This window comes from Periplaneta americana, chromosome 15, assembly GCF_040183065.1.
Source record: "Periplaneta americana isolate PAMFEO1 chromosome 15, P.americana_PAMFEO1_priV1, whole genome shotgun sequence".
Classification (NCBI taxonomy): Eukaryota; Metazoa; Arthropoda; class Insecta; order Blattodea; family Blattidae; genus Periplaneta; species Periplaneta americana.
The window spans coordinates 58,623,764-58,643,277 of record NC_091131.1 but is presented as its reverse complement, the minus strand read 5'-3'; the positions used below and the strand labels follow the sequence as shown (position 1 = coordinate 58,643,277).

General features: G+C 35.3%; 1 protein-coding gene across 11 annotated transcripts in view; it reads right to left on the bottom strand.

The window, feature by feature from the left end:
- bru3 (bruno 3) overlaps nucleotides 1–19,514 on the bottom strand; it is a 197,856-nt gene that overhangs the window by 23,155 nt on the left and 155,187 nt on the right. For 8 of the 11 annotated variants that reach the window (XR_011336142.1, XM_069847323.1, XM_069847322.1 and 5 more), the window contains 3 exons: nucleotides 13,966–14,067; nucleotides 8,249–8,332; nucleotides 4,102–4,260 (listed from right to left, as the gene is read on the bottom strand). Coding sequence is in view for 10 of the 11 variants with exons in the window: in XM_069847323.1 (XP_069703424.1) it covers nucleotides 4,102–4,260; nucleotides 8,249–8,332; nucleotides 13,966–14,067 (345 nt within the window). In the remaining variant the exon portion in view is untranslated. The remainder of the gene's footprint in view (nucleotides 1–4,101; nucleotides 4,261–8,248; nucleotides 8,333–13,965; nucleotides 14,068–19,514) is intronic. The other 3 variants (XM_069847325.1, XM_069847327.1, XM_069847330.1) reach the window with 3 other exon arrangements.

Genomic DNA, 19,514 nt, shown 5'->3' with positions numbered 1-19,514 from the left:
CTCATTTATAAGATATTTGTAGTGAGTTTAATTTGTAGACTGTTATCTGTAGTACTCTAAAATGTTTAGCAAATACGAACAAAGATGCTTAATTAAAATTAAAATTGCAAGAGGCAAGAAAGCTCGACAATGCCATATAGCATTGCTGGAAGCTTGTGGTAGAGAGATTTCACCATATCATACTGTGGCTGGGTGGGCACATGCATTTCGCAACGGGAGGGAAGATGTTCACCAAAACCGTAGAGCTGGCAGACCGCAATCGGCAAGTGATGATGTGCATGTGAACGCTGTAAGAGCACTGCTGAAAGAACACCGTTGTTGGACTTGTATTGAACTAGCAAGGGAAGTTGGAATTGCTCCTGGTATGATTCTTCACATACTTAAGAAGAAGTTAAAGATGAGGAAAAATCTGTGCTCAGTGGGTTCTACACAATCTTAAAGAGGAAAACATGTGGCACAGAATGGAAACAGCGAGATTGCAGTTAGAACACTATGGACGATTCATAACTTTAGATGAAACCTGGGTTCGATGCTACCAGCCAAAATTGTAGAGACAATCAAATGAGTGGCGACACAATAATTTCTCACAGTAAAAAAATATCGGCAAGAACAGAATCCACTTAAAGTCATGTTCATTGTTGCTTCTGATTTTGACGGTGTCCTTGTCACTCATTCAGTTCCTGCGAGAAATAATATGAATGATGCATATTAACAGTTACTTTCTGGATCACCATTTATGACCAGCTGTGTGCCATAAACGTCCAAATCTCCTGACTTCTCATCCTATTATGCTACATGATGGTGGTCACTCTCACATAGCTGCCCCTCTGGTTAATTTACTTCGCAGATGGAACTGGGAAATTCTGGAGCATCCTCCATACTCCCCAGATATAAGCCATGTAATTTTGACCTTTTCGCGAAAATGAAATTACCACTTAGAGAAGTTCGCTTTAGAACCAGACAGGCAATTATAGCAGCAGTAGAGCAGCCTGTTTTAAGATTAGTACAACAAGGCGCTGTGGATGGCATCTGTTGTCTCCCTGAGGTGTGGAGGCAGGTTCTTCATGTTGGAGGAGATTACTTCTGCGCACTGCAACAATGTGACTGTTTCAAAAATGTTTTCTTTGTTGATAATTCAAATGTTGCCATTAATTATTGAATGACCCATGTATTTTTTAAATGGTATTTATTCTATTTTGTTTGTACATTTATATTAATTGAGAATTCTTCTTTTTTTTTTTAATAGAACAAAAACAGAAACAAGAGAAAAATTCTAATTTATTTTTAAAACTATCCGTTGTTTTGTGTTCATTATCTGTCCATATACAGTCTCTCCATTTTTAGATCACAAACATCAATAAGGAACTTTGTAATTCAGGAAATCTGTATAATAATATTAAGGAACTGAAATGAAGTAAATTTATACATTAGAATTCCATCAAATAAAATAATTTTGTTGCTGTTTAGTCAACTGTCTGAAGATAGGTGGGAACTTCATAAGTGACACCAACAAGGCATCACTCATGAGGTAAATAAGCCAGGAGATAATGGGGTAGGTTGGCTAGTTCCTTTCCCCTTCCATTGCATACGGTACACTGCTGACTAGTAAGAAAACAATCATTTTAAGACAATAAATTGAGAAGATCTCGAAATATGTTATCTGATGATTGAAATATAAAGCATGTGAAACGAATGAAAACAAAAATCCTATTCACTTGAAAGCTTTTTGAAAGATGTCACAGAAATTCGGAATCACACAGTTAGAGGAAAAGAAAGGAGGGGGAGTAACTCTCCTGGAAAGAACGCACATATTAATAAACTGTTTCAACTCAAACGCTGTATATTCAGCATCTTTAGGAAAAAGTATGAACTGTAATAATAACAGAGCTTTGATTATCATCGTTAATTAATTACACAAAACTGCAACAGTTATCAACAGGATGATAATCGAATCATTTGAACACATGTTACAGTGTGACAGTGAAAATCCCTTACAAAAATTAAGCCTAGCCACATACAAATAACTTTATTTTATGAAATAACTTTAAATAAGAATATGTCTTACAGGAACAACAGAGATGAGGAAAAATAACTGGTGTGACGAGGTCAGAACATGTAAGAAACTGAAGGAGAACAGTGTGATATGCAAAAAGAGATGTCAGTTTAAAAAAAAATGAAGGACAAGTGGAGTGGACATGTATGAAGAATAGATGAGCGTAGGATTTTGAGAAATGTGGGGGATTGTCGGCCTCATGGAGAAAGAAGTGCTGGCCCAGCCTAAGTAAAGACAGAACAAATATATTCTGTTAAATACAGGCTTATAGACTAACATAAGAAGAAGGTTATCCTTTAATACAATCACATTTAATCTAATAAATATGATTGAATCCATTAAATTTCTCAGAATTTTAACAGAAAAACTTAATGAATTATATAAAATAAAAAAAATCAATTACAGACGCTATGTTTTTCACTAAATTTGACACTGAAATTAACAGCTGACAAATTTAGATGTCTAACAACGCCACAAGGACAACTGGCCCATGACACTCACACTTTTATCTGGATACTCAAGAATATGCGAATGTTAGTCAACCAGAAGAAATATACCGGCAATATGTCATAAACGACGATTAGTACATTTTTTATGATAATCAAATGAAGAGTCCACTGCAAAAAGGGGTACCGGTAATGTAAATTTGTGAAAAATGAGATGAAGGTTCAGTACTATAGATCAAAGGGAGTAGAATACAATACACTTTGTTGCACTGCAAAAAAGATGATAGTTCCAGATCTATATCGTGTTGACGAATTGGTATACAACACAGAAAGGGGGAATTTCAAAGTTTAAATTTAATTTCCTGCAAAATGAAATAAATTCGACATTCCTCCTATGTGCAGTGGACTCTTCAAATATAATGGTATGAAATGGCAAATCTCAGCAGGCATGGTTAATAAAAATGACGATAATGAAAAATGAACTCAAGTTCATTCAAGCAATACTACTCCTGTTGTCAATAATATAAAATGCATATCACAATATAAAACATTGTATGTTAATTAACGGTAATGACAATAAATATTATGAATTAACATTTTATTTGTTGACAAATAAATTGAAAATACTGTTTAAATCATATTGCACAGTATTACCATTTAAGAAATGTGACCAAATATTTCATAAAAAGCCTACAATATTTTAAATCAACTAAAAATTTCCTTATGACACCACTGTAGTGTACAGCTTATAATTTAAACAATATTATTTTTTCTTGCATAAGCTACAAAACTAGTTTTCAGTAGTCTGAAAGTTTGTGATTACTCATACTACAGAGAAATTTCCCTCCTTATCCGCGAAAATCTGTATTTGCAGTTAACTTCATACCGGCAGTCTTCTTTTTTACGTATTTTAGCTCATATCATTCTAATCTGAAGTTTTTTTTATAGCAAAGAATATATAATCGTCACACTCTGTGATAATATCAATTACTAACATGTCCTTAGCGACATTACCCATACTAATTACTTTTCACTGTCCTGACACGTGCTACAATAACAACCTACCAACTGGATATTTATAGGGTTTGCTATTATCTGCAGTTTCGCACATCTGTGGTAGGTTTTGGAATGTATCCCCTATGGATATGCGTGGATTACTCTAATTGTAAGTATGTAGAAATCGAATTATAAAAAAGAATGAATTATGAAGAGTTTCATTGAGGCTGACCAGAGCTCTTCTACACTATGCACTGGTAACAAACGTAGGATGTTGCTATACTATACACAATACTAGATTTTTAAGCAAGATAAAAGAGGAAAGAAGAAAGCATGATAAAAGAGAGAAATGGAAGAATAAATAAATAAATAAATAAATAAATAAATAAATAAATGAACAAACAAATAAATAGTGAGACAATTAAGGAAAAAAAGCAAAAGAGAGAGATAGAGAGAAATAATGGAAGAAAATGTAGAGAAAGAAAAGGAAGATCGAAAGAAAGAAAACGTTATGACTACTAAGCTTACTTAATAATAACACTTTCAGAGGCTGAAACGTTTTGAGTTACTTATAAATATGTTGTACAGCACATATGTTGTGCTTACCAAAACATTTGCTCTGGTTGGTGGCACGGTCAATGAACACCTTGGAGCTGATGACATTCCCGAACGGCAAGAACATCTGCATCAGCTCAGCATCGCCGAACTCCTGAGGTAAGTGATAGATGAACAAGTTGCAGCCTTCAGGTCCCGAGATGGAGCAGCCTGGGAGACACAGACACACAAAGTTTCTCACTATGCACTTGGCTGCAGGCATTGCTCATCTCATTGTATTACTTATCATTTCGTTTTTTGCGTGTTTTGAGTTAACATATGGGCAACAAGCCAGTCTGCTGATTCATTAGTACCGTACTTCAACTTACCAACTTCGAATAGTATCTGCAGCTTAATAGGTATGCTATGTGAAGAACCATCCCACCTCATCCAATCTCATTCACCTCATCAGATCCCATTCACCTTCCTATCCTATCCTGTCCTATGACCTTCTAACCCATACCTTATGTTCTACTCCATTACACTCTATCCTATAGTTTAAGATATCCTATCCATTCCATCTCAACCCATACCATCCCATTCTATCTCACGTTACATTATTCTACCCTACCATACACCATATTAACCCATTCATTCATATATTCCATTCCACCACATCCTATCTTTTTCTAACTTATCCTATACTATACTATTCTCCTATCCTATTCTATCCTACCGTATCCATCCCATCTCACCCAGAAACTCCACTCCATCCTGTCTCAATCCATCCTATCCTCCCAGGTAAAATTGTAGAGAAATTATGTATATGAGTTGTGGAAGTAATGATTAAAACTACCTTGATTTAACTACCCCTCACCCTTATGATAAAAAGAAGTTCTGTGGAATTGAATTTTGAACAGGGCACAAATTTTCTGTGTAGTTACTATAACATCTGTCATACAATCAGCTCTGGATATAGTGAACATTCGGCTATAGTGAACCTAAATCATTGGCCCTGATCCGCATACATTAAAAAGTACATTAATATTTCCGTTTATATTGAACCCTCACTTCGGTTATAGTGAACCTGAAACTAGAACTTCCCCAAGAAAATTTAATTTTAAAATGGCCAAAATGGTAATTTAGGAAACCCTTCCTCCTATAAATTTTCAAGAATATGTTCAGAACCTCAAACCTTCTACTTCTTAAGTGCATTGAAAGACAAAGGATTTGTTCAGCTTGAAACATGTTAAAGAGAATAGTGTACACAGGGAGGGATAAAGGAAGGATTAGTTCTGACTCCTTTAAAAGAGGTTATAAGAAGAATAGGAAGAAAAAGTGTTTTCTTTTGTAAAAGGGGGTAGAGTGATGTCCAAAGGGTAAGTACAAAAAGGATTACAGTATAATGGCCCTCAACCAGAGAAATTCCAAGGCCAAATACACAGTAGCATACCTCTAGTGGGAAGAGGTGCGAAATTGGTCAGTGCCTACTACCTACATGGCCAGATTAGATTCAAGCTTGGAACTGTGAACATCAGGATGTCGAAACGTAAAGTGTTTAAGTTGGAAGATAAAGCAAATATTAGTACTGATATTGATCGTGGTCTGTTCCAAACGAGCATTAATACTGTATGCACAGCAACGTCAGTAGTATAAAAACAGATACTTCAGTTTTAGTGAACCTCGGATATAGTGAATGAAATACGCTAGTTCGCAGAGGTTCACTATAACCGGAGTTGACTGTATTTAGGTCGTTTAAGCAACATAGGCTGTAATAAATCAGAATAATGATGAGTGTTTCACCTTCTCAAAGTTTACACTCTGGCATATGTAGGCCTAGTATGCAGTGGCGTATACTGGTTAAAGGGTTTGGGCTACCGCTGACCCTATTATTACACAAAATATATCTAACAATTACTTTAATTTTAATTACTATGGTAAAACAAATAATACAAAATTATTACATTATGTTATATTATAAACTTTTTCTTTTGTAATTTCCTTGGGCTACCACCGGTAGCCCGCAAAATACGCCCCTGCTAGTATGCAATTTGCTAATAGGATCTAAACCTAGTACCGGTAGTAAAATAACATGTGCAACAATAAGATTTAGCCTATAAAGCAGTTTTTACTGAGTAAATAATTCATATTATCTCAGCTATCGTGATACTGATGATATGCGACGAAAGTAAACAGTTATTACTGGTCCTACCTATTCTTCTACACTAGCTACCATTTGTATTATTCTTTTATTGCTCTTTTCGTACCAGTATTTCGTATGTTGCCTCTATTGTTACTGCTCTTGCGACAAACCCTAGCAGGAGATTCTGCAACTCGATGATAGCGATGTGGAGTTGTTAGGGATGTATAATGGGTATCCTAACATCATTCATCATTAATAAGTTTATCTTTTGCTAAACCACGTAAGAAAAATGCACATATGATTCAGTTGTTTCAGTCAAATGTAGGCTAAGTCTATTATAAAGCAATCTTTCAGTACCTATCATTAGAATATATGGGGGCATTTTAGAGTCGAATCAGTGCAGTATATTTCTTAATTTTATTTTATAAGATTTTAATACTGATATGACAAATTATGGCGAAACTTGAACTACAGTACACCACTTTACAGAACACGAGAAATGTCATGAAATATAAAATGAAAGAGAGAAACATGATGTGAACACTATGAGAGCCGTTACCACACAGAAAATCAGTAGAACTGTAGCTAATACATTTTTATTGATATATTGAAAAAGAGTGAAATGAATCTGCAAACTTCAATTTAAAACTTGGGCTCATATAACATAATTAATCTGTTAGAATCCAAATTATTAACTTTACAAATCCGAAACACATGATGAAGACGAGAATTCGTAGTTTCCATTTCGATTGTTGCATGCATTCACTTACCATGTTTTACTTTCCTTCATAGTTCGTTATGTTCCTGTCCAATAAATCTCAATGGGGTTATATATAAAGGAGACGGACTCATCTTTCAGATTAACGCTCACGAAATAAAAGATGAGCAATGTCCAGGATGATTCACATTTGAGACGAGTAAGCAGCAAGAATCACCAACCTTAATGACTCCACTGCAGCGGTGATATTCCAGAGGCCCAGTTTGCAACTTATGTACAGTGTAAAGATACATTATACACACCATCATTTCCCATTAGCCGAATAAAAGAATAAACTAGTTAATAATTATAAAAGAACACACAAACAAACAATAGGTAGGCCATTACACTGGGAACATAACAAAACATCGACAATAGGAACAACGGGCGGAATAATGGAACATGTGCACAGCACCAGTTTTTTGCGCCAAAAATAAAAAAAATCGAACCTAAGAAAAATAAAAACAATAAAAGTAATGCTCGAGACATTCACAAAGAATGCAAGTTAAAATAAATTAGTAGACACAGACACTGTATATTAATTAAAAAAATGCAATGCTTTAATGCACCAACACACACACGTATGCGCACACACACGCATTACAACCACACACACTCCGACTCACTCATCTTTCAATCTGCATTTATACTATTATATATAAGTATATATATGTAAGTATATAAAAATACGTTTGTTTTGATTTGGAACAGAAAAGGCTGTGTACAAAAGTTTCATCATATCGCGTTCCAAAAATTAATTTAAATGCAATAGAAATCTTTCGGTATGAAACTATTGTACAGATTTTCGAGATGCTGGGGTCTCCAATTTGACATGCTTATTTTTATGTTACAGCTTTTTCTGTAAAAATACTCTTAACATGGAGAGTTTAGCAGAGGTGCAAAAAGTTTAGAAAGGAATTCAGGACCACTACAACGAAATAAAAGCTAGTATGCTACGTACATGATGTACACACAGGCATGTACACTTTTTGTACACCATGTACGCGCATAGACTACAGCCATAAATATTAACTCTGCTTTAGCGGAGAGTTTGACTAAAGACCGAATTCTTTGCATTTAAAATAAAAAATATCTCACCTTTCAGCTGGACCAAGGCAATGAACTTCAATGACTTGTCAAACTCTACAAGAGATTAACAAGTAACAACTACAGTTGCTAATACTAGTTTCTTACAAGAATAAAATGGGTCTCAGGATGGACTAAGGACTTTTTGCACCACTGTATATTAAAGTTTTAATAATATAATTGAAGGTATCAATTTGGCAGATTGATTTACTTTTTCCCTTTTCTTGTCTTACCTTCCCTTTGCGTAGGGGGGACGGTGGACATCGGTTGGGGAATGGCCTGCGGGAACTGGCCGTAAACCGCAGCAGCGGGGTACGCTGCCGGAAGAGAAGGGAGAACACACCACAATAATAATCCTCGTCAAGTTGTCCTCCATTTCTTTGCCAATGGGGATCAGGTGGGATGGGCAACCGGGAACTCACAACAAGTCGCAGAAACAGAGGTCGTCCCTCAGTCAGGGCCGTGATTCAATTCCAAGTCACCAACTTGTTGTGAGTCATCCGGTAACCCTCGTGGACGAGTCTGGGATTGATTTGGTGGAACTTTCTACAGATTATCCATAAAACAACACAACAAATTCCAAGTGCGCACGCACTGTCAAAGTCTTTAACCATTTTAAATGTCAGAGCACATGTAAAAACTACAGTTTTAACATCTCCTGCCTTGGGGTTCAATTAGATATTTGTTTTAAAGTTTGCTTTAAATTCAGGAATGGATGTTTCGGTTTATGTTACAATTTGTTCATGCAAGTGCAGAATAGTTTAACAAGTGATGTTTGCTCCACGGAGTTTATAGCTCACTGGGTCTTATTGAGGGATTATACTTCCAGATTATCAGTGTTTACAAAGGCAGGTTATTCGCCTTTCAGTCATTTTTAAAACAAGTTTACAGTGCCACCAGTAGTGACACCCAACTCAGAGATTGTAAACCACAATTCAACAGAAGAAGCAAAACAAAGGAAAAAAAAAAGTCAACATTTCGAAGCAATGTACATATGTGCAAAAGTGAAGGAGAACAGAACCATGCGGAGATAAGCAAGCATGAAAAGACTGCATTCCAATGAAGGTAACAGTGAGCTGTGTATGTATATTGTTGAAATGGTGAGCGGAAGCACAGCACAATCTACATACACGGTATATGAATGAAAGATAAAGAAAATAAATAAAGCTCTAAATATGTCTGAACTGTTATGGATTAGTCCACAACACACAGAGCCAAGCAATCTACGAGATGGTTGAGCATCTCCAGGTGGGGCACACACAAGACAACAGCAAACAGACACACACTGAAGGCTCTTCTCACTTGAAATTCATTGTCAAGATTCAGGACTTGGGGAATGTTTATTGTATGTGCTGATACGAAAATCCGATGGGTAATTTTGAATTGTAATCAACCTTTGTCATGAAACAAAATGAGTATACTAGCATGAAAGGAAGTGACAGTTCAAGGGAACATGTGCACAGAAACGGGGCCAGCTAGCAATGCAGGAAAATTACTTTCATTACAGCAAATGAACCATTTATGGCAAAATTGAATTTTTATTTATACTGGCTTGCAGAAATCTGATTCACAATTAATACAAGAGTCCCTGTAAATGTTAAAATGAACACTGGCGCACATAGAGAAAAAGGGGCCACACCATAAGAAAATTCAACAGGCCTACTTCAAGCCCTAACCTGGTCCCCAATTTAAGTTTCTTTCAACAACAAATGTAGGAAGCAGCATCTTTTCTCAATTACAATTACTTTTAGTGTGTCACTGAACTCATCTATATTATCTGCATATTCATTTATTCGTTTCAATATATTAGACACCCATGAATATTACAGATAATTTTGAGAGGAAAATGTTGATTTCTTTTTTCAGTTAAGTAATTTTGATTGATAGGGACAAGAATTTCCAGACCTTCATAATTTAGCATATAAATTTCGCTATATAACCAATTCTGGTTCAATATTTTCGAAATACAGTTTCACATCGACATTTTAACACTACACTATCATTTGCTTGTGCAAGTGCATTTTCTGTCACTGAGGGCATGCAAATGGTTTCACGTGTTCTAATATTTTCTATGTTTCTCGGATTTCTGAAACAGTTACTGGTCATCAAACTCAATGTTAAAGTTCCCAAAATCTAAAAATATATTTGTCAACAGACCAAATTGCCAGTGCATCCGTAGTTAATAAACAATACACACACAAAGAATACACAGAGGATAAACAATTTCTTTATTTTCCAAAAATGAAAGCACCAAATTTTGAAAACATTAATGAAATTTGAAAGTATGGACTTGGCTGAATCGCACCACAATGAGATCCATGTGAGAGTTGGCCCGACTGCGCGCACCATAACCAAACAAGCAGTCATGTCTAGCTGAACCCAAAACAAATAATGTCATTGTTTTCAAAACATATCTCCGTTCAATCTTCTTCCACCTTCCTTAGTTCCGAAGTAATTTTTTTAACTATAAACTACTGTCATATGTAGAAGTATATCCTACACTGGACATCACTTCACTTCACCTTTCTTGATCTACTTCTAATAATATATTAGTTCTGCAGCTTTAATATAACGCAATAGAATTTTATAACTCTACATATTTTGCAAATGTAATTGATTCCTATGGTCAAATAGGCAATGAGATTCAGATTCGATCAGTTATTCTGGCCTTGAACAATTTCCAGTTCCGGAACAATTTTTCTCTTGATATTATTCAATTCTGCTTCACAGGGAGCTATACCTGAAAGCCATATTTGCCTATTCCAGCTTCTTTGTGCTTCTCAGATCATTTAGAAAAATGAAAGATTTTTAAACAGGACAGGACTATTCACTCAAGGGGCTGGTATCTTATCTTCGAGGTCTTCCATTTATTCTAAGATTCTCATTTGATATTGTTCCATTATTACTAAGTAAATTACTCCATAAATTCTGAAAGGTATGTATAGTTTAAAACGATACTGAGTAAAGATTCGAAAGTTATCATTGTACTCGTACTGATAATATCTAGCCACTTCACAATGCTCAAGTAGGCTATTCCTACGGTTAAAATAATATATTTTTTTTTTACCGAAGTTTCTGCTTTAAAGTGGAATAATTAGAATGGAATGTGGTACCTGCTGGAACAATGGCGTAACGATTGTTTTGAATAACGCTAGCAGTCTATCTAATCTGTCGCTTCTATGGACTCTGACTCATCAATCTGCAAAACTACAAAGAGACTGTGCCATTGTTGTAAGATCTCACAACCGACTTCTGTAGAAATGAAATGAAACAAAATGACAGCGAAAATATCCATCATTGTTGAAAATAATGATTTAATAAAAATTCATAACATCTGTCCTGCCATTTTACGTAATTTGACATTCACGAGAATGTATGAAAACTAATATAGGCTAACAACTTGTTATCCATGGCCATGTCAGTTCACGACGTGTAAATAAGGTCTTGGAAATATTCAATGAAACCACTTTAATATTTCTTTGTCCCCAACAAGATATTTGTATAGGTACCGGTACTTCACTGGGTGACTGCTACATACATAGTTACGTTTCTAACCTAGTTTTATTCAAAATAAAGTAGCACTCGTTTGTTCATAGATTGCAGTAGCATGGTACATGTTGAAGCTATCAAAGAAACATGTGAAATAAAATAAAACAATAACCTGCACTGGGTCGAGTTCGAGTGTCTATAGCTCAGTTAAGGGAAGGGATCCGAGTCATTTTCCGCACATAATAAAGTAAAAATCTAATCTCACAAATACTTATGCTTGTTTTACTGATGATCTTGCGAATTTCTGAATGAATAGTTATTGTTATCATTATTTGACAGAGGTTTTATTTTTCCCTTACTGAGAAGGGACAGAGGGCTTGCATCACAGTATGAGGAGTATTGCACAAACTTTTTTTTTATGGAATGATTACTGAAGTACTTAGGACTGCATTCGTGTAAGTATCATGATTCACTGTTTGGAGTCATCTATCGAGTCAGCTACCCTACTCTAATCCAACAGAGTTTATGCTATCCATCCCCCTGGGATTTCAATAGCTTCTTCAGATCGATGCCATCTGTATGCAAGAACTGATACTATCTCTCGCTGTATCCTATATTAACCTGAAGATTGCATTATTACAGGTATCGTGATTTACTATTTGGTGCCATTTATCGATTCAACTGCACATCATCCAGGTTTGACAGAGTCCGCTTTGAAAGCTCCACTGACCCCTGAACTTATGCAACTTTCTAAGATAGTTGTCATCTATATGCAAATCGCAGTACTACTGGTACATCTGCTGCATATCCAGTCGACCTGAAACTATTGAAAGATGATAAATGAAGTTGAAATTAATGAAGGCGAAATGAGGCGGAGGCACAACAGCGAAAGTTACCCAGCAATTCTCCTTCAATTGATTGGGGGTGGGGGAGAAACCTCGAAAGAAAAAAATTCCAATCAGGAAACTTGTCCCAACCAGGATTTGACGATTTGAACTTGGGCCTGCTCGTTTCACGGTCGGACATGCTAACCATTACTCCACAGCGGTGGAATCTGACAGAGGTACTGGATATAGTAATCTCCCACAGCATAACTGGATACTTGGTTTGTTTTCTTAAACTCATTTCGTTCCCCCTTCTCTTTTGTTTCAAGGGCAAACTACCATTCAACTCTGGACACACTGCAGCCTATTGTTTGTTGTGCTGGCTTTCATACGATCTATACTGTATTTTCTATTTTGATTTCTGATTTGTACTTCAAGAACCTGTGAAGCCATAAGAAACAGATAGTCGGTAATTGTACCTGAAATTCTCTTACAAGCAAACATTCTCATGGGGGCAGATAAAAAAGTTATTTTTTTCTTCCATTATGTTAATAATGTCGAAACATAGCCACTCGAGCGCAATTATAAGAGTCGTAAAAAATTAAGTTTCCCTGGGGCCGTTTATAGAAAGAAAACACAATAATTTCATTGGAAAAATTTATTAGAACATACACAGTAATTGAGTTATTTTTCAACATATTCCTCATCGGTATTGAGAAATTTATCATACCACGGGATCAACAGAGAATACAGACGGCTGTCACACACTGGTTCCAATCCCAGGTGGTAGACTTCTATGAAACAGAAATATAAAAGTTGATCCCACAGTGTGACAAAGTGACAAATATCTCAATTCCAGTAGGGAATATGTTGAAAAATAGCTAAAAAATTGCTGTATCTCTTCCAATAAATCTTTCCGTGAAATTGTGTTTTCCTTCTGTAAACGGTCCCAGGAAAACTTACTTTCTGGTCAGCCTTCATAATTGCGCTCGAGTGGCCAGAATTTGTATAAGCACTTGTTTTGACATTATTAACATGGTGGAAGAAAAAAGAAACTTTTTTGTCTGCCCCCTGAGAATGTTTGCTTGTTAGTCAGAACAGTGTTTATTTACATGAGACAAAGGACCTTTTGAAAGGAAACATATTTTTTACCTTTAGAAATATATTGCCCTTTGCTGATTTAGAACGAGATAACTTCAGAGTTAATGCCAAACATGGTAACTACTTGGGTCTATAGGTATCAGTAGCACTCTACTCCACATATCTTTTCTTGTCAATGTTACATTTATGTAGGAAACAGGAATTGGTGCAACATCAAGTCCTTTACTTTTCACACCTAAACGTATTTAACTTTGTCACCTCGATTTGATAAATGTTACGTACTACATAACTCTTTAACATTGTGTGATTTAGGCAAAACTGAGCTCGAAAACTACTATAAAAATTTCCTTGCATTTTATAAATATTGTAATTTTAATATTTATATTTCCTTCCTCAGCTATGTGATCAGTTTTAGTATTGATGAGTGAAATGACAAGCAATCTCTGACATGTGTTTGGTTAAAGATGACGCGCAGTTGGGGCGAGGGTACCAAGAAGAGGCAGAGAAAAAGAGAGAGGAGGAGGAGCTGGACTCACCAACGCCAGGGTATGGCTGCATCCCTGGATAGGCCGCAGCGTGCTGCAATGCGGCCTCCCCGTTCGGCAGTCCCTGTGCTGGAATGGACAAGTGAAGCGCATCTACATAAAAGTTATCTCAGTCCTCAGCCAATATCGATGTGCACAGGGCCGTCTTAAGGTTCCAGTGTTGTCGAAATGTGTGTCAGATAATTTTCAGCAATTTTCATTTGTATTTTTTTCTCTCGTAATTTGTGGACAATTTTTTAAGATCTGTATTTAGTTATAAGCTTGAAGTCTTCACTTTATTGTGACCTATATGCTTTCAGATGTACCCTTCACGTCTATTCTTATCAAGAAGAAACCGTAAAGATTGCTCTTTAATGTCAATCTCAGTCATGGTAAAATTTCAAGTTAGAGGAACTCGAGAACTGATAAGTGAAGAATCTACTAAATAAATTTTACTTTTAAAACAGTCAGCATTCATATTATTTTTAATATGTGGTATAAACACTCTGAATAAATCTCAGCATGAGTGAGTGAGATATTGAATCAGCGAGTGTCTGAGTGTATGAATTTATGTGGGAACAGAGACAAGGATAAATGAATCGACAGACATATGGACAGATAGATAACAGTAGATGGATGGATAGGTAGGTAGATAGATAAGATAGATTAGATTAGAATAGATAGATAATGTTAGATAAAACAGATTCGATGGACAAGATAGAAAACTAGATAGATTACGGTACATCAGATAGACAAGACCAAATAGATCAGACAGACAAACAGACAGACAGAATGAAGGAGAGAAAATATGAAGAGGGTAAGGAGAGGGGTAGGAAGAGAGGGATGTATACACTGGTATCTACATTTTCTTTGCTACATTGAAGAATCATGAACTTTTTAACTGCAGACATAAATTAATGGCAAAAGGTTATTAATTTCATTTTATGTTAGGAAGTGTATGGAATTCAGACCTGCAAATCGGCAACACAATCTATTCTCCTTCTAGTTCAAACACTGACTCTCTCCCTTAAGACGGCTCTGATTTGGGCACTGTACAAGTTCCTTTCCATTTTTAATGATATAGAAGATTAATATTCTGATCATGTAACAGCAGCCAGCACAGAAGATGAGGTTATGTCTGGAAGAGAGCAAACAAGGGTCTGAGCGCAATCAGAAGGCACACAGAACTTACTAGGAAAATAGAAGACACAGTTCATAAATTAAACAATACACATATTTGCTTAAATAATATGCATTATTTTGTCGTATGATGGAAAGCACTTTCATAGTATAACCTGAATTTTTTCATATCTTTACAGTTGGCTTCATAAATGATGGACAAAATAAAATCATATGATATTGAGTGAGCTTCTAAAATGTGTTTTTTAATGAAGATCATTCATCTTACCGGTATGAATGTATCACAAAAGGAAGAAAATTAAAGTCAAATTTTTGTATCTCTACTTTGAAAGCAGTTTTAATGTACCGTAGTACCTAAAAACATTTCTTATATCCTTACAATTGGTAGAAGACCTACATAAAAATACACGGAAATGAAACAAAAGGATTGTTTGCAAGCAACAAATAAACAGCCACACAGAAAACACCACGCAGGTTAGGTCATATGGTGCTGGCAAAGTCTTATGGCCAATTCAGAGCTAATGTTGCATTACTGGAAAGGGTTTACACACATTGCCTACTGAACAATTTTTTAATGGTCAAACAACAAATATCATAGTTTTTCTTCCTGCAGTATTCTTACAGAACTCTCTGCAGGCTTACAGGTTTAATGTTGTAGCATCCATGTCAGAGTTCAGCCTACAAGAAAATGCAATGTGATGAGATGTGCTGGCCCGAAGATATGGGTTGCTTGTCCCCCGTCGGCTGAAAAGTCTAACATGAAATTAAGAAATAGAAATACATCAATGCATCTAATCAAGGCATAAGGCTGAATGTTGCAATTCTCACTGCATCATAATGCATTTGTGGCACATGTTCAATGGAAATGTCGAAATACAGAAGGAATAACAAAGGATGAAACATATTATGTTGAGGGCTTTTCTAATTTCTCATACATTTTTTGGGTGAATGAAGTTATTAGCTGTTTTTGTAGTTAATGTTACAGTGAGCGTTGTAATAATCATTATAATTGACGAATGTGTTATATTTGTAGTAATAAAATCTATTTTTAGATAAATAACTCTTTATAGGATCTCTGGAATAAAATTAAATCTTATGTTAAATGTTAGAACTTGAAATTTATTTCAGCAATTTCATATTATTATCTATTAATTAATTGGTATTTAATACTTCTACCCAACTCTTCACAAACACTGTGTCTTGAAGTTTTATAAATTGTCTTACATATTCTTCTGTGTATTGATCCTTAGAGTCGAATTCATGGACAATATTTTATACCGGTACTAGTAGACTTTGAATTGTACAAAGAAGCCATTTTGCGTTTCACAGTCAATACTTCGAGGAAGGTAAACTTTCATGGCGACTTTAGTTCAAAACCTTCTATATTTTCACTTTCTACACTGACTTTAGAATAAGAAAGTTTGAGAAATGGCTGACATTTTGGAGTAGATCGAGTTTGTAGAGGATTATGAAAAAAAAAAAAAAAAAAAAGGCAATTATTTAAGCAGTATTGATCCTCAGCGCATTATAAGAAATAGACTGAGTTTTATAGGATAGTAATGAGTTTCATATGAGTTACAGATTTGACAAACAAACCGTAATTGATATTTTAATAAAGTAATAATGTTTGAAAAGTTATTGAGGAAAGAAAATTAAAGAGGACTTTACATTTCTTCAAATGCTAATTTCGTTGAGGTATTATGCGACAGGTAGGCCTATGAATAAAAAAATTGTTACTACATTTTTACTATGATGCTTTTGTACTTGTTGCATATTGTAGAGGTGAGGTTAGACTATGACGTTGGTCATGTAGCATGTAACTTACAATTGCGGAATTTAACTGCACTGGTAATATACTGCTAGCTTTGTTTCTTAATTTTAAAGTAACTTTAACTAGTTTCTGGCGACTTGGGAGGTGTAAGCCAGCAAACTGTGAGTAGAATGACCAGAAGGATATCTGTATTGTTTGCTAGAAAAATACCACAGATTTTCAAAAATTTATAAGTGAAGCTGGATATTAGAACAACACACATCATGTAGCCCGATATAACAGGTCTTGGTTCTCTGGAGTTGTGGAAAGAATTGACGGTACTCATGTACTGTTACTGAATCCTGGCAGTGACCATGCTGACGTTTTCCACAACAGAAAAAGAATCTTCAGCTTCAATTGCCAGCATATTGTTAATAATGAGAGGAAGTTTGATTTCGTTATAGGTTGGACTGACTCTACATAAGATAATAGAATTTTCAACAACAGCATATTCTGTTTGGAATTTGAAAGAGAACAACAGTGAGGATAGCTTGTTGGTGACAGTGGCAATGCATGTTGGCCACTCTTGATGGAAGTCCTCCTTAACTCTCTAATACCAGCCAAGGCAGCACACTATGTTTCTCACATACTGGAGGAAAAGTCTCAGTGTTTGTTAAGAAAGTTCACAATAACAACAACTATTAGTACTGTTACTGGCACCTGCCAAACATTTAGAAGTTATAGTTAGGAGAAATATCATCTTAAAATATTTAAGCTAAATCACTGAGAGGCTAAACCATTTATAAATGAAATAAAATATTTTATTCAATGACTGATTACGAATTCGTGTGGAACAATCAACAGTTGTTAGAAATACCTTTTTACTTAAAACATATTATGTGGTGATAAATCCAATTAAGCTAAGTGTTTATTAGTCTAATTGTTTACAATTTAGAAGTAGACTTTCGAAACTTTTCACTGTAGAAAAAGATTTTCCATAAGTTAATAAAGTGAAATTGTTAAGTTCTAATATTTCTACATAAAGTAATTAATTGGTATATGGAAAAGAAGTTAAAATTTTAACTACTGATAGTTGGGTCAATTCTGTAGCCTACTGAGGAATTTGGGAGGGATAGCAAGGATATCAGTTCTTCAGTTCAAAGAAGTAGCCTATGCTTAGCATAGTGTAGCCTAATTCGTTTGGATAGAAGAGATGAATACACAAATTAAATGAACACAGCAGAAACAGGAAATATACTGTATTATGCTTATAGAAGCATAAGATAGGCACATGTGTTCCTTACTCTGAGAGAACAACTGATGTTTAGCCTACTAGAAATGTGGTACTAGTAGCGTGAGTGGAGTGCTGTTCTATGCATTCAAAGCCTTTATTTCTCTGTCTACCTCCTTCTCTTTCATGGTCAGAGAATGCAGATAAAGTGTCAGAAGTCTGCAGTGTATTTGTGGGGATGACGTAAGATTATTTCTGGAGTAACTGTAGCATGTGTCTTGCATGAAACTTTCAAAGTGCATTTCCTAAGAAACTAATATGGCCGTATTTTCAATGTTGTCAACTGTTACCAGGTAGGTAACCGCCAAAATAGGTAAAATTACAATTCTATGTACTGAAACAATAATACTATTTATTTATTTTAAGATTGATTTAATATTAAAATGCATGATGTCTGGCAAAGTGAAATTCACTGGTTTTGACTAAACAGTTTATGATTCATGAAACCTAACCTAAAATTTATTTTGTTTGACTACATGATATTTCGGAACAACTGGATAATACCCACGGCAGAGCAATGTCGATAGTCGACTTTACTTGCTGGCCACTAGTCACCAGGCCGTACCGAGTCGTGTCAAACAAAACATAATCGAAATGGTGGTAGTAAAAATCGCGACTATATTCTTAAATAATTCACTGCATTAGTCAAGTGCAAGACTTCTGGCTTCTGTTGCATTCAAACAATTATAAAATACGATAATTTGGTCCAGGGAACATCCGTTTTTGATGCAAAGATAATTTATTTGGCTTGTTTCTTAAATAAAATTACGAAATGGCGTTCCTGTGCTTAACATTTAATAAAAAATGTTCAGAACGAAGGAGGCAGAGAGAGAGAAAAGAAACAAATTTCTCCCTCCAACGACGCCACACACCAACGTCGTGTTCTTATGTTGGCGAGATTGTGTATTTACTTAAATTTGGTGCTAAACGTAACGGCACGGTTAAAAAAATGCCGTGGGAATTCTCCAGTTTAGCGGATATTCCTAATACTAACTCCGAAAACCGAATATCATTTTAAAATGTATGCTGTTTATTTACTAATTTATTACTGTACTATTTATTAATATTATTAATTATTATCAATTATCGGTACATTCAAATTTCACATAACGCTTGATAGCATTTTTTATACCTTTCATTTCATGAACATTGGCACCTTCTTCAAAAGCAAATTATGCTGTCAACATAACAGTTAGAAAGTAACTATCAGTTGTAGTATTTGTCAATTGTCAGTATCGCACCGAAATTCGAAACAAAGTTGGCAAAAGAAAATTCAACCTGACAACTAGAAAACAAGTATAGCTAACCTACTAATAGCATATAGTCTATATGGTCCATCCCAAGAATCTGTAGAATGACTTGGCCCATAAGGGGGCGGAG